Raw genomic sequence first — 15,117 nt, forward strand, 5'->3', positions numbered from 1 at the left:
GCGTGACAGCAGTGAGGAGGCTGTTCCAGGAGCTGTCACCCTAGTGTGCAGAGGCCTTTAGTACCTACAACACCCTTCACCCTCCGCCAAGAAAATAACCTAACCTTGCCGGAACTGTGAAAAACCAGGGTTTCCTGCAGATGATGACCAGGAACTGATTGGACAGAGACAGAATTCAGTAGCTACCTACGCCCCCTAATGAAGAAACTCCAAGTCTTCATCTATGTGGCTGGTTTGAGAAGCTTTTGCACTTAGGCCTTCTGATATAGGAAGCCAAAACACTCTTCATTATAATGCTAAACCTCCACCCCTAAGGGAACACAGAATTCAGGTAACATCCATAATAACTTAATGGACATGCCTGCCTGTCCCTTTCTGCATGTTCATTACATTCCCAGGACTTCCCAGCATCATAATGAACCTGTAGGACATCTCTAAAAGTAAACATAAAACTCAGTTGTTGTTTCTTAGAGAGCCCGGTATTTTGACACTGATGACCACCTTGCTCTTGGCTAGTGCAACTCAAATGAATTCCTTCTGCTTACAGTTCAAACCACTGTCCACATGATTTCATTGGCATATGCATTAGACAAGAACCTTTGGGTATTATGCCCAATTACTCTCTCAATAGCATTTCATTAATTCACAATGACATATTCTAACACAAAGGAGGGGGAAATTGTTAAACTAGGAGTATTTTCAAAGGAGTCATAGAAAATGTGTTTGATGAAAAAAATTGTGTGGGTTTCAAAATTTTGCCCAAAATTAATGTATCACTTAATTCCATTCTTCAAGAAACTTTTTGAAGTACTCTCATATATACTGGTAAAAGATGTTTCCAAAATGTAGGGGGATTGCATTAATAATGTGTAACCTTAGAAACAGCAGCTAATTGCTGGAATTAACAAGATGGAATTGGAAACAGGTGCCAAGTCCCATCAAACTAGAAGTATAATATATAATATTGATAGGGATTTTAAAAATCCTACCAGATTGCCATGTTGATTTTGTGTTTATATGTTATTTGTATTTCAGAATTCTTTAAGATTTTGTGATCCCAGAGGACAAGGTCAAAGATGCGTCAGTGCAGACCATGTGAATATTAAACCACATGCTACTGGACAAGGAGGGACTGAGCAGTACTCTCCACTTTATTACAAGCACCACAATGCAGGAAGTGCCTCAGAGCTACATCTTTTAACAGGACTCAACATTTCAGCATTTTCTCCCCATACTATAAATACTATTCACTGAGCAATGCTTACTAGGAGATGTTATCCTGAACTGATCATCAGAAACTGGCCAATGACATCAAGACCATTTGTCCTGTACCCGTGTTAGCCTGTCACTGGCTGGACCTTGGGTATCTTGATCTTGGGTAGAGTCAAGGACCTTTCTGTATTCCAGGAGAAAAAAAAAGGATCTTTAACTTTACAAGTAAGACAGAGGGGAAAGATCTTTACTCTTACAAATAAAGAGAGAAAAAATAGTACAGTGGTCTTTTTCTTGAGAAAAAATGATAAAGTTCTTGAATCCTTTAGGTAAGACGATATATTAAGTTTGGTAGTAAACAGTGGATGCATACTTCAGCAAAGCTAAATCTCTACATATTTACAGTTTTGCATTTTCTAGTTACGATACAAGATTAATTTCTCCTGAAAATTATTTTTTCTCATACAGATGTATGAATAAGAATCCAAAGATGGCCAGGGAGATCCATTAACCTAACCATTACCTAGAAGTGAAGGAACTAATAGAAATGGGCCTTTTGGAAGACTGGCACATGGCTAACTCACACCTAGCAGGATTCACAGTTAAATATCCAAAAGTTTAATTCAAGTGGTGATATTGATACCCCCTGTATATTTCAGTTGAAAAAGCTTTGAATACTCAAGACATAATGGACAACTAGGGATAGTCAAATAATTGTAATATTGGAATAATTGAACAGAACAGATAAGGGTTGCATCAAGCATGCAGATAGACCTCCTATCCCATATCTCAGTTTATTTCCTGCAAAAAAATAGAGAAAGGACAAACCTATAGAAATCGCTGTTGCACGTACAGTGCAGACAGTGTACAACAAAGGATTATATTCATTCTTTACATTTTAAAGAGAAAGACTGAGAAAACCTGAAAATTTTCTATATCACCTCTAACATTCACCAAGCAGATGTTTGATTTTGGAAAGAAATGCATGAGAACTTGAACATAGTAACACAACTAAGAGTGAGGAGGAATATAAATGTTGTAAGTTGCAGAGAGAATTTCAAGTACATTCACTGAATGATCTAGTGATTACAATGATAAATGGAGATACATTTCCACAGGGATGAAGTCTTTCTCTGTAGAAAGTAGTAATATCTTTTAGATTAGAGGAATCCTCATAAAATAGACCCTCTAGATTTGCTCAATGACCCAATAACTGAAAAAGTTGAAACAACTTTGAATATGTATTTATGATCCTTACATTTGAATTTGTTCCCATGAGAAACATCTGCATTTTTTGGTAAGAATAGGAAGTACATTAATTTCTAAATGACAAGAAGTTCTGGAGAGGAAAAGTTCAGGAGGCACTATGCAATGGTGTTGCGCTGTGTTATGGACAGTAAGCTCAAAAGGGCTTGGGCTAACCTCTGCCTTCCAGATCAACAGTGAGCCCCTGCTTCACACGTTCCTGAATCAGCTGCAGGGTCTGCTCAAAAATTTCCCCCGCTCTCGCCGTCTCCACAGTAAATGGGTCACGAGGGTAGCGAAACAGAGCCAGCAGGTCACTGGGGGTGTGAGGTTTTCTGCAAATGACAACAGATATGACTCTTTAAAGGCAAAGCTGCAGAATCCATTAAATTCACATGTGGGTTAGGGATAAGACGATGCCTTGTTCATCCTTGTATCACAAGTACTAAGTCCACTAAGCAGCACACAGTAGTGGGTTATACACAATTGTAGAACTGAGCTAAATAAATTAAAAAGAAAATAATATTATTTAGATTATCAAGCTTTTTTATAAAGATTTTATTTATTTATTTGAAAGTCAGAGTGAGAGAGAGAGAGAGAGAAATCTTGGATCCACTGGTTCACTTCCCCAAATGGCTGCAACAGCAGCCATTTCTGAAGTCAGGAGCCAGGAGCTTCTTCTGAGTCTTTCATATAGGGGGTACAGGGGCCTAAGGACACAAGCCATCTTCCACTGCTTTCCCAGGTGCATTAGCTGGGAACTGGATTGGAAATGGAGCAATCAGCACCCATATGGGATACTGGCACTACAGGCGATGGCTTTACCCACTATGCCACAGCACTAGCCCTGAAAAATTTTAGAGAACTTGGTCAACTGAGGCACATCTCAGTTGAATCATAATAACTTAACTTTATAGATTAATAATAATGATGCTAACAGCTCACTTCAATGAAGCCCTCTCTATGAGACAGACACTGTTGAAGTCACTTTGTCTAGAATATCTTGTTCTGTCTTCCTAGTAAACACATTCATAAAGTAGGCCTTGTTGTTATCCCAGTTTTACAGGCAAGCTGTTGGATCACTTGGCCAATGTCACAGAAGCAGAAAGTGACAAGAAAAGGAATCACAGTGAGTGTATAAATAGACTATATGGCTCTAGAATCCAAGTTCGTGACCACCAAATAATATTGTTTGTAGATGTGCAAAAAGCTAAGCAATACATGATGACAGCATTTTAAAGTGTCTTCTTTCAATCAACAACTAAAATACAGGATTTACATTCTACTTGGCCATGAAAATAATCATCTTTTAAAAAGTATACATACTAATTTTATAATCACAAAATAGCTTATGAGACTATAAGACTGTAAGATTTCACTAACCTAAAGACATCCCAATTCTAATTAAAATAAAGTGAAACGCCATATTTTAAATATTTTAACCTGTAGGCTACTAATTTAGGACCAAATGTGTTCAACCTGACCATGATTTTCAATTTACAGACTTAGCATAAGTTGCAGGTCTTATACTGTTTGGATCCTAATGTAAAAACAGCCCATTGCCTGATGCCTTCTGACAAACTGTATAAAGTGGATCAGTGTTATAGACTAGGTTCTATGAGGAATAAATTTATTTCTCTTTGAGGCTGAACAGAAAATTATAGCTAGAGGTTGGCATTCATACAAGGACTATGGAGTGCACTCCTGGGATAGGTTTGGCCTTTAAGACATTGGTTGGGAAGCCTACATCCCAGAGTACCTGGGTTCAGTCCCAGCTCTTCTCCCAATTCCAGCTTCCTGCTAATGTGCACTCTGAGATGCAGCAGATGATTGCTCAAGTGGTTGAATCCCTGCTACCAAAGTGGGAGAATTAGGTTAAGTTCCCTGGCTGCTGGCTTCAGACTGGCCCCAGCACTGACAGTTGTGAGCCTTGAGCAAGTGAATTGGAAAGTTGGAGCTCTCTCTCTCTTTCTTTGTGTTTCTCTGCCTCTGAAATAAATAACAACAAATAAGAGGACATTCTTTGCCAATCATATGCACTGAACCTGTTCTGATTTATACTGATTATAAAAACTAAGTAGAACAGAAATGAAAGCAATTTCTCAATCAAAATAAGATAAATTCTTACTGTGCAAACAAATGTCTTCGTGTTGAGTTAATTGCACTGTCAACTCTCTGTACAGCATCAAGAATGGATGATTCCACAAAGTCATCGCCAGCTTGTCTACCCTGGGTTGCTTTGAAAATCAATTCCATGATTAAAAATATCAAACAGACCTTGAAGTTAGGAATTATATGCTATAAAAGGCATTGCATTTTTAAAATGAAAACTTTTAGGCCAATAAAAATGTTATACAATTTCTACATGATTATGTCCATTTCAGAGAAGTAGGTAATTATCCTGAAGCAAAGCTTCCACTGGCAACAGCAATGTTATTTAAAGAATGAAAGCATTCCAAAATCTAGCAAAGCTACGTGAAATATTTTCTTTTTTACAGCACTGATTCAAATGGGATCCAAGTTTGTTAGCAATTTATCATCTTGAGGAAAGTATGAAATGCCTATCTCTTCAGCCACCTTGCTTTAATGTTAAACATTAAAACAAAGTAAATATTATCACTTTCCCCAGAGGTTTCCAAAATAGAGAACTGAACTCTCAGTAAGACTTCAATGAAAAATAATGCATGCTGTTTCTATAGCTCTCCAAAATATGAGAATTCTGTAAAGTTGGATATTATAGATAATAGAAACTGTTCACTTAAACTAGATTTGTTTATACCCAAACAGTGAATCTTCTCCACATGACAGTTTAAGGTTAACCTTAAAGGAACAAATGCTAAATAAAAAAGATAATGAATAAATATTTAAAGCTTGTATAGCAGAAACGATCAAGCAAATCTATAGTATTTCATTCATTTTTGGGAAAAAGATAATAAACACCTATATGATACATAGCATTAAACAGTAACTTCAGCACTATTAAATAATGGAAGGGAAAGTAAAACTAGCTTCAGAAATTGAGTTTGAAAATAATATCTTTTAAGGGAACTAGAGATGAAATTTAAATACTAATAGAAAGGTGTGTGTTTCACATGATATGAAAAAGAACTATCAGGTCAGGGGTTTGATGCAGCAATCAGAATGCTTCTTGGGACACTCAAGACCTGATGGGAGTGCTCCCAGCTCCCCTTCAAATTCCATCTTCCAGCTGTTGCACACATTGAGAGGCAGCAGATGATGGTGAAAATACTTGGGCTGCTTCTACCCCTGGAAGAGATCTGCACTGAATTCCTGGCTTCTGACTTTGGCCAAGCTATTGCAGGCATTTAAGGAGGGAGCCAGTGGACAAAAGATGTCTCTCTCTCTCTCTCTATCCCCCCATCTCTGTTGAAAGGAGATGAAAATAAATAAATAATTGTTTCAGAGTTTAAAAAGCAAAGTTATAAAGTAAGAACTAACAATGAAGTGGATAAGATAAACCTACTACAATATAGCATGAAACTATCATAGGAGTGGGCCCGTGACACCCACGTAAGAGATTCTGATGAAACTCCTGGCTTCTGGCTTCAACCTGGTGCAGCACTGGTCACTGTGGCCATCTGGAGAGTGAACCAGAGGATGGAAGAGCTCTCTCTCTATGTATATATCTCTATCTTTCATCTCTCCCTCAATCTTTGCAAGTCTTTCAAATAAATAAATCTTTTTTTAAAAAAAGTTATCTGATGAACATCTGTTTTCAATCCAGTACGTATATCTCTGAGACTCTGCCATCCCCATAGAAGTAAAATCAAACAATGAAGGTGAGCCATCAGAAAAGTGTAGGTTGGCCATGTGGCTGTGCACTGCTCTGTGTGCACACATGGTAACCTGGCACTGAGTGCTTGAGCCCAAGGAGAGACGGGAATATGTAAGTGGTGCTGCACCTTGCAAAAAAAAAAAAAAAAAAAAAAGAGATGATCTTCCTTTTGAAATGCTTAGACCTCACAAATACCAAGTTCTTATGATTTCTAACTATTATTTTTATATTACTTTTCCTTCTGGAGAAAAACCTAGCTAGATGAAGTAACCGTCGTAACTAAATAAGCCTTCTCGCACTCAGTCTTCTCCTAGGAAGAGCGACACCACAGCTGACACTGCGAGGGCTGTCCTCGGAAGCCAGGACCTTTCCCCAGCACATGGATTGACAGTCATGACTGCCTTTGCGAAATCAGCTTCTCTCAACAGCAATGAATCTGTCACTCCTCACTCTGCATCATTAAACACATAAACGGCCTCCCTGCCTTGCTCAGAGCCTGAAAAAGGAACGACACCTATCTTCTTAGTTTTTAAGGTCTTTGGTTGTTAGTTAAGACTATTTTGAATACTTGTTTTCCTTATAATTTCTAAACTATCCAAACACTACCTCAAAAACCTGAAAAAGCTGCTTACCGTCATTGAAACTGAATGTAAAACTTTGAGAGCTCATGACAATCCTCAGGATAAAAATATGTGTTCATTATAGACAGTATGTGTAAAATGGTGGAAAATGTTTTCAACATGACTATAGATATGAAATATATGTGTATGTGTAATAGGTAAATGCTACTGTTTATGGAAATATTAAACATTTTAAATTCATTATCCTTATTTAAACATATTAATGAATTGAGATTGAAAACTGAATTGTTTTTATTTTATAATTTATTTGGGAGGCAGAGCCACATACAAAGACAGAGACAGAGATGAATAGAGCTCTCATCTTTTTCTGAATATTTATTTGTTTATTTTAAAGGCAGAATTAGAGAGAAAGAGAGAGAGGGAGAGAGAGGGAGAGAGAGGGAGAGAGAGAGAGAGAGAGAGAGAGAGAGAGAGAGAAAGCAACAGACAGAGATCTTCCTTCAGCTGATTCACTCCCCAAATGGCCACAGCAGTCAGAGCTGGGCTGGTCTGAAGTCAGAAGCCAGGAGCTTCATCCAAGTCTCCCACATGGGTGCAGGGGCCCAAGGACTTGGACCATCTTCTGCTGCTTTCCCAAGTGCATCGCCAGGGAGCTGGATCAGCCAAAGTCAGGAGAGAGGAACTCCATCGAGGTCTCCCACATGAGTGGCCAGAAACCAAACATTTGGGCCATCTTCCTTTGCCTTCCCAGAAGTGGTGCAACAATCTCAATAGCTTAGGAACAGATATTTTCCCACATAACAATAAAAATTAGAATTAAAGTGTCGACAAGTAAGTGAATTATTTATTCAAAGATGTGAAAAATAACTAGAATCCATTAAAATTAAAAAGGCTAATTATTGTGAAGTAGAGAACTTCATATACCTCTAAAAACTCAAAAAAGTTAACTATTAATTTTATTAGTCATATTGCTATAAATTTAAGATAGGCTACTTAATTAGGTTTATAGTAAAACATGCACTAACTTAAAACAACTAATGTAATGTTAAATTCTTATTCAGTTTACTTCAACTATAATTTACTAGATTGAGGCTATAGTTGAAGAAGAGAATATTTTAAGTAGGAATACCACCTAGTAAGTCATTGCAAAAGCCTAAATTAAAAATGATGAGAGGATTGAGGCCGGTGCGGTGGCGCACTAGGTTAATCCTCCATCCGCAGTGCCAACATCCCATATGGGCGCTGGATTCTAGTCCTGGTTGCCCTTCTTCCAGTCCAGCTCTCTGCTGTGGCCTGGGATAGCAGTAGAGGATGGCCCAAGTCCTTGGGCCCCTGCACCTGCATGGGAGACCAGGAAGAAACTCCTGGCTCCTGGCTTCAGATCAGCGCAGCTCCGGCCGTTGCAGCCATTTGGAGAGTGAACCAATGGAAGAAAGACCTTTCTCTCTGTCTCTCTCACTCTCTGTAAACTCTACCTGTCAAGTAAATTAAAAAAAAATGATGAGAGGATGAATAGTGGAAGAAGGAATCATAGAAAGAAGAGAAGTGAAAAAGAAGCAGAAAGAAGCACCTGGGGAGACAGGGTGTCTGAGGTAAAAGAATTGGGGAGGGGCAGGAGGAATCAGCAGGGCCCAGCCTTCATGCTTACACTTGCGTTGATGACATTAAAGAGACGCTAAGGAGATAAAAAGGCTTGGCAGAACATTGAGCAGTTGATTTTTTTTAAAGAATTACTTATGTATTCGAAAGGCAGAGTGATGAAGACACATACACACACACACACACACACAGAGAGAGAGAGAGAGAGAGAGAGAGAGAGAGAGTCTTCCATGCTTTGATTCACTCTCAAATTTTCCACAACAGCCAGAGTTGGGTCAGGCAGAAGCCAGAAGCCAGGAACTCCATATGGATCTCCCTTATGAGTGGCAGGAGCCCAAGTACTTGTGTCACCCTCCTCTGTATTTTCAGGTACCTTAGCAGGGAGCTGCATCAGAAGGCAGCCAGGACTTGAATCAGCACTAACATGGGATGCCAGAGTTACAGGCAGTAGCTTAACCCACTAGCTACAAGTTCATTTCAGAACATATTCAACATCATTTTTATCCTGTGCAATTGGAAGGACCATGCATTGAAATGCCCACCAGGCACACAACTCAGAATTTCAAAGACAGCAGTTTATGTTGAAATTTATCTTTGTGTCACGTAAACCAACATGCACATGATTATTGAGCTTCAAATTTTTCATTTAATAAATTCTGTCACCTCTGCATTTTTTACCTTATCCATTTATAAAAAGTCTCAATGATAAAACATCCATCATGTGGGGGTAGGTGTGTAGCCTGTGTTAGAATGTTTGCACACCACTTGGGAGTACCCGGTTTGACCCATGGTTCTAGCTCATTATTTCACCTTCCTGCTTATGTGGCTCCTGAGAGGCAGCAAGATGGCCAAAGTAGCTGGGTTTCTGCCGCCCACATGGGAGACCAGGGTTGAGTTCCTGGCTCCTGGCTACAGCCCCCTTGTGACTGTAGACACTTTAGGAGTGAACCAGCAGTTGAGGGGTCCTTCTCTGTCTCTCTGTGGGCATCTTTTACTCTCACTCTGTGTGTGTGTGTGTGTGCCTCTCAAACAACTAAGTTAAAATGTTTTAATATCCTTTCATGTAGATGGGCCATAAACTGTTTCCTCACTGCCTATAGTTGTACATTAGGATTCTATTAAGTAAACATACACATTCTAAGCCAAGAAGGACTTTTGAGAGTCCAACTCCACCTTATTAGGAAAAATAAGAAACTTAAATGCAATTATAAGTAACACACTTATCCAAAATGTTTGAGATCATTAGAGTCTGATGATTCAACCAAGCCCCCCACCCCACAACTAACTCAGACTTCTAATGTTCAATATGCATGCCGTGTTTTCTCAGGTAAACCAAACCATTTAACATGCAAGAAATGGGTCTACACTTAATAACACCTCAAGTATGTCAATAAATAAGGAAGGTGGTAAAGTAATTTACTCTTGAGCAATATTTGATTTTTTTAGTATAAAGTAAAATCCCAAATACTATCTAGAATTATAGGAAGAAGTGCACAGATGTGAATGATATCTGTCAACATAAAAAACGTTAAGGACATCATAAATATTAGGCTGGGCTTCCAATAAATTTTATATCAGCCATACAGATTATTTAAATGCTAGAATTATTTAACATATATTCAAATTTAAGAAAATAATGAGCTTCCTGAATAAATTACAACCACAGAGACACTTTTTTTTTTTCTTTTGCTGTCATAAATGATCTTCTAGGACCATAAGTCAATGAAATGCATGCCTTATAAATAATGCCTAGATTTTGCCTGGGTTGTTACTGTACACTTTTTGTCATCTTGAGTTATTTCCTTTGGTTATATTTCCTGGTGTGGAAGGGAAGCTCATGATCCCCTTTGGATCACTTACAATGCAAGTGTAGCTACAGCACTGCCCAACTCCTGACTGGGGACCACAGCACTGCACAGTCCTCCTACCACACGTGGACTTTCCCTTAAATAATAATGACCTGGTGAAGAGGAGGACATAGTCATAAAATGCTCCATAAATGTTACTTTTATTACTATATTTTCTCCCCTTCTGTAAAGTAACACATATTTCTTTACTTAAAATCTCAAATGTATTCAAAACTTTTAGATGCGAAGCCAATGTTAAGCTACAGCTTGTGATACCAGCAAACCATATTCATTTTCCTCCTCACACACCAGGAAGGGCAGTAGATGATGGCCCAAGTATTTGGGCCCCTGCCACCTACACAGGAGACCCAGATGGAGTTCAAGCTCTTAGCTTCAGCCTGGCTGCTCTCTGGCTGCTCTCTCTCCCTTTCAATAAATAGATCTTTTTTCGAAAAGCATACTGACAGAGAGAGAGTGAATGACAGAGAGAGATTTCCTATCTGCTGGCTCATTCTCCAAATGGCCGCAATGGCCAGGGCTAGGTGTTCTGAAGTCATGAACCAGGAGCTTCCTCCAGGTCTCCCACCTGGGAGACAGGGGCCCAAAGACTTGGGCCATGTTCTGCTGCTTTCCCAGGCATGTTAGCAGGGAGCTGGATTGGAAGAGGAGCAACCAGGACTGGAGTTGGAACCCATATGGGATGCCAGAGTTGCAAGGGGCTTAACCACTGTGCCACAATGCCAGCCCTAAATAAAGGAACCTCAAAAAAACCCTTTTAAAATGTATGTATGGGGCCAGTGCTGTGGTGCAGCAGGTTAACGCCCTGGCCTGGAGCGCCAGCATCCCATATGGGCGCTGGTTCTAGTCTCGGCTGCTCCACTTCCAATCCAGCTCTTTGCTATGGCCTACACCCACGTGGGAGACCTGGAAGAGGCTCCTGGCTCCTGGCTTCAGATCGGCGCAGCACCGGTAGTTTTGGCCAATTGAGGAGTGAGCCATCAGATGGAAGACCTCTCTCTCTCTCTCTCTCTCTCTCTCTCTGACTCTCCTCTCTCTGTGTCACTCTGACTTTAAAATAAGTAAATAAATCTTTTAAAAAGAGTATGTCTAAAAATACATCTAACATCATGAAATGTAGATATAACTTAATTTGCCTTCTATTGCTAAACAAATGTCCCAGAGCAAAAACAAAACAACAAAAAAATAAGATTCTCATTCAGTAACTTCTGTTTTATTGTTTTATAATATCCACTTTTCTTTGCTGTATTATAACATCCCCATAGCCTGACTTTCTGCATTCTACAGAGTAGGACAGAATATTGTTACTTATCACTCTGAAAAGCTAATAATTCATTTACTTTCATCTGAATTTCCTTTTTAATGTGATATATAAAATGATGGTTAATTATATTTCTATCAACCAAACTAAAAGGGGTTCAGAAATTTTTTGCGCTGTGACTACTAATGTGTTTCACTTCAGTGCTTCTGTGTGTATGGAAGACCAAGACAAACAGACAGATGCAGATAGATTTATTTGTTCAATGGTAAAGATTTTTGGCACCTCTAAAATATAGTGATGCTAACTTGAATTTTATAATAATATTTTTTGCAAAATGTCTCAAGAATATTTTTCTGCAGGTCTCATAAATTGTTGAAGAGCAGAAAGAGAGCTCTATAAATTTATAAAAAGGAGCCCAACTACCATAGATTTCAAATCAGGAAAGCAAGAACTCACAAGGAATAAATAAAAGAGTAAGACCAAAAATTTTGTAGCATCAGAAAATTATATATGATGAAGCATTTCTGGCTCAATGAGAGTAGATATTTTCTAGTTATCAAACTCCATTGTTAGAAAATTACGGGTAATTATATGGAGGATACACTTTTACTATACAGTATAAAATGTGCACGAAGACTGATGTGCCACACCTGAAATATATATTTTAATAAAATATTCGGACATGGAATACTCAGAAGCTTGACATCTCAGAAGAATATGGAAGTGGGAGAATATGAAACTGTTGATTAGATACGAAAAAAGAAATATCATTAAGGATATGATTTGATAAACTAAATCTATTTAAATAAACTCCATATATGTAATGTGTTATTCCAACTCTTTTATAGATCCATAACAGCAGAAAAAGATTAAGGGAAAAATGAACTTTCAAAATCATATTTAAGAATTTTTCCTATGCCTGAGACTCGGAAGATAGGCAAAGTCCAAAGCAGCACCGCAGATGCTTGTAGCTGAATGCATTTATTTTACCTGTTAGCTGTCAATACAGCAAAAACTTCTAAACCCTGGGGCTGGCATTGTAGTGCAGCCAGTTAAGCCACTGCTTGCAACATGGGCATCCCATATTAGAGTGCAGGTCTTTTTTCTTCTCTTTTAAAAACATATTTTATTTTGCTAGAAAAACAGATTTAATGTATTTCATAGACAGTTCTAAGAAGTTACCATACTTCCCTCCCTCTCTCAAACCTCTTCCTATCTCATCTCTCCCCTTTAATTTTTGCAATAGCACACTTTCAGTTTACTTTATCACCACAGGCTTAATGCAGGTTTGAGCCCCAGCTGCTCCACTACTAATCAGCTTCCTGTTAATGTACCTGGGAAGGCAGCAGGAGAGACCCAGATGGAGTTCCTGGCTAATGACTTCTACATGGCCCAGCTCTGCCTATTGCAGCCATTTGGGGAGTGAACTAGCAGGTGCAATCTCTCTCTCCTTCTCTCCCTGCCATTCTGCCTCACTCATATATAAGTAAATCCTTTTAGAAACTGCAAATTCATTTGTAAAATAAAAAAAAATCAGCTCTGATGTCAATCCCCATTTGCAGACATATTCTGCTTCACTCAAGGACTTCTCCCTTGTGAGAGTGGGCCAGGCTGGTCTCATAGCTTGCTTGTTTCAGTGGTCATCAAAAAGTTCATGGAAAAATGTATTATGAAAAATCACACACAAATTTCAAAAATTTTGCCCTTGGCTGGCGCCGCAGCTCAATAGGCTAATCCTCCGCCTGCAGCGCCAGCACACGGGTCGGGGCATCGGAATCTGTCCTGGTTGCTCCTCTTCCAGTCCAGCTCTCTGCTGTGGCCCAGGAAGGCAGTGGAGGATGGCCCAAGTGCGTGGGCCCTGCATCTACATGGGAAATCAGGAGAAGCACCTGGCTCCTGGCTTCGGATCAGGGTGGTGCGCTGGCCGCAGCACGCCGGCAGCAGCGGCCATTGCGGGGTGAACCAACGGAAAAGAAAGACCTTTCTCTCTGTCTCTCTCTCTCACTGTCCACTCTGCCTATCAAAAAAAAAATATTTTTAATTCTTGCCCTTAAATTCACTTTTTTAATTCTAATTTTCACTAACTTGCTTTCTATAAACTCACTGAGTTTTCAGTTTTTTCTACTCTAGTCTGCCGAAAATGGCCTCCTTATTTCTAGAATGAACTGGATAATTAAAATCAAAGGATTTTTTTTTTTACAAAACTATGGCAAACAATGTTTTAAAGTCACCATACATAATCAACTAGCAGAGTCTCAGATATTTTACCAGATCAATGGTAAAAGATACAAAACAGTGACAATGATGTTAGCAAATATTAGAAATGATTCTAAATATTGAAACATTTATTTTTGAATATATCTTACATGCTATATTTCTCAGTTTCTAAGAAAACATGGTATGCACCTGCAAGTATATGCCGTATATGTTCCTGGTTGACACTATTTTTGGCTTCATGCCCATTAGTATAGTTTATATTAACAAGTTCGGTTTTAAAATAATTGAATAGCTTTGGTCCAATATTAATACCTTTGAGTAGAAAAAATAAGAGGACATGAGTAGTGAGATGAATCAGCTATGAAGTAGAAGTATATCTTTGCATGTTGTAAAAGGATATGTAACTACCCACCAGTAACTCCAAGAAACATACTGGCCACAACAAGGCCAAATGAATTTCGAGCCACACACTCGTATCTTCCTTGATCAGCTTGCCCAGCATCATAGATGGTCAGCATGCCTCCACTGTCAACATGGAACTTACCACTCTCAGTGATCTGTACACCTGCCTAGGAAGTGAAGGAGAGTTGTAATTTAAAGAAAACACAGTTCCTATAAGAATAAAATACTTGCATTTTCTTTGATGCCACTTCATTTGTTCAGCTCTGGACTATCAACACATCCTTCCTCCAAAGCTATTCCCCATCCCTCCTTTCTCCTCACTTAACTGTCATAGCTCCCAACTACATTCATACTCTGTGGTTTCTATTTAGAGTCTCTGAAAATTAGATAGATGGATAATTAACATCACCACCATTTATGTCAGGTGGATTCTATTGCTTGTATGGAGGTAACCTAAATCATACCCTTTACAACCTTTTGAATGGAAGAGAGTTGATATGAAGATTAAGTGTGTGTACGTAAAAATATCTGGTGTTAAGAGTATTTAGCATTCTATCAATTTGTTTGTGATAAGAAGCTAATTTTTAGAAAATACACCTTGAGATATTTTGTTGAAAGGACCACAGGATGAAACATTTACTAGAATGTCAAGGGGCTGGCATTGTGGCACAGGGGGTTAAGCCTGCAACCCAGCAACCCTTAAAGGCACTATTCCTGCTCTGCTTCTGATTCATCTCTGTGCTAATGCACCAAGAAAAGCAGCAGAAGGTGGCCCACGTGCTTGCAGATGGAGTTCTATGTTCCTGGCTTTTGGCTGGCCCAGTCCTGGCCTTTGAGTCCATTTGGGAGTGAACCAGTGAATGGAAGATCTCTCTCTCCCTCTCTCTCTCTCCATCTCTCTCTATATATACACACACACACACACACACCTCTCTCTCT

The 15,117-nt window shown here is 39.0% G+C and overlaps 1 protein-coding gene across 3 annotated transcripts in view; it reads right to left on the reverse strand.

Annotated features, from left to right (window-relative positions):
* PXDNL (peroxidasin like) overlaps window positions 1–15,117 on the reverse strand; it is a 516,369-nt gene that overhangs the window by 95,058 nt on the left and 406,194 nt on the right. For all 3 annotated transcript variants that reach the window (XM_002710472.6, XM_089335219.1, XM_089335220.1), the window contains 3 exons: window positions 14,189–14,345; window positions 4,586–4,694; window positions 2,635–2,792 (listed from right to left, as the gene is read on the reverse strand). In XM_002710472.6, the coding sequence (XP_002710518.4) occupies window positions 2,635–2,792; window positions 4,586–4,694; window positions 14,189–14,345 (424 nt within the window). The remainder of the gene's footprint in view (window positions 1–2,634; window positions 2,793–4,585; window positions 4,695–14,188; window positions 14,346–15,117) is intronic.

Source organism: Oryctolagus cuniculus, chromosome 6, assembly GCF_051225735.1.
Source record: "Oryctolagus cuniculus isolate XC-2025 breed Fujian yellow rabbit chromosome 6, ASM5122573v1, whole genome shotgun sequence".
Lineage (NCBI taxonomy): Eukaryota > Metazoa > Chordata > Mammalia > Lagomorpha > Leporidae > Oryctolagus > Oryctolagus cuniculus.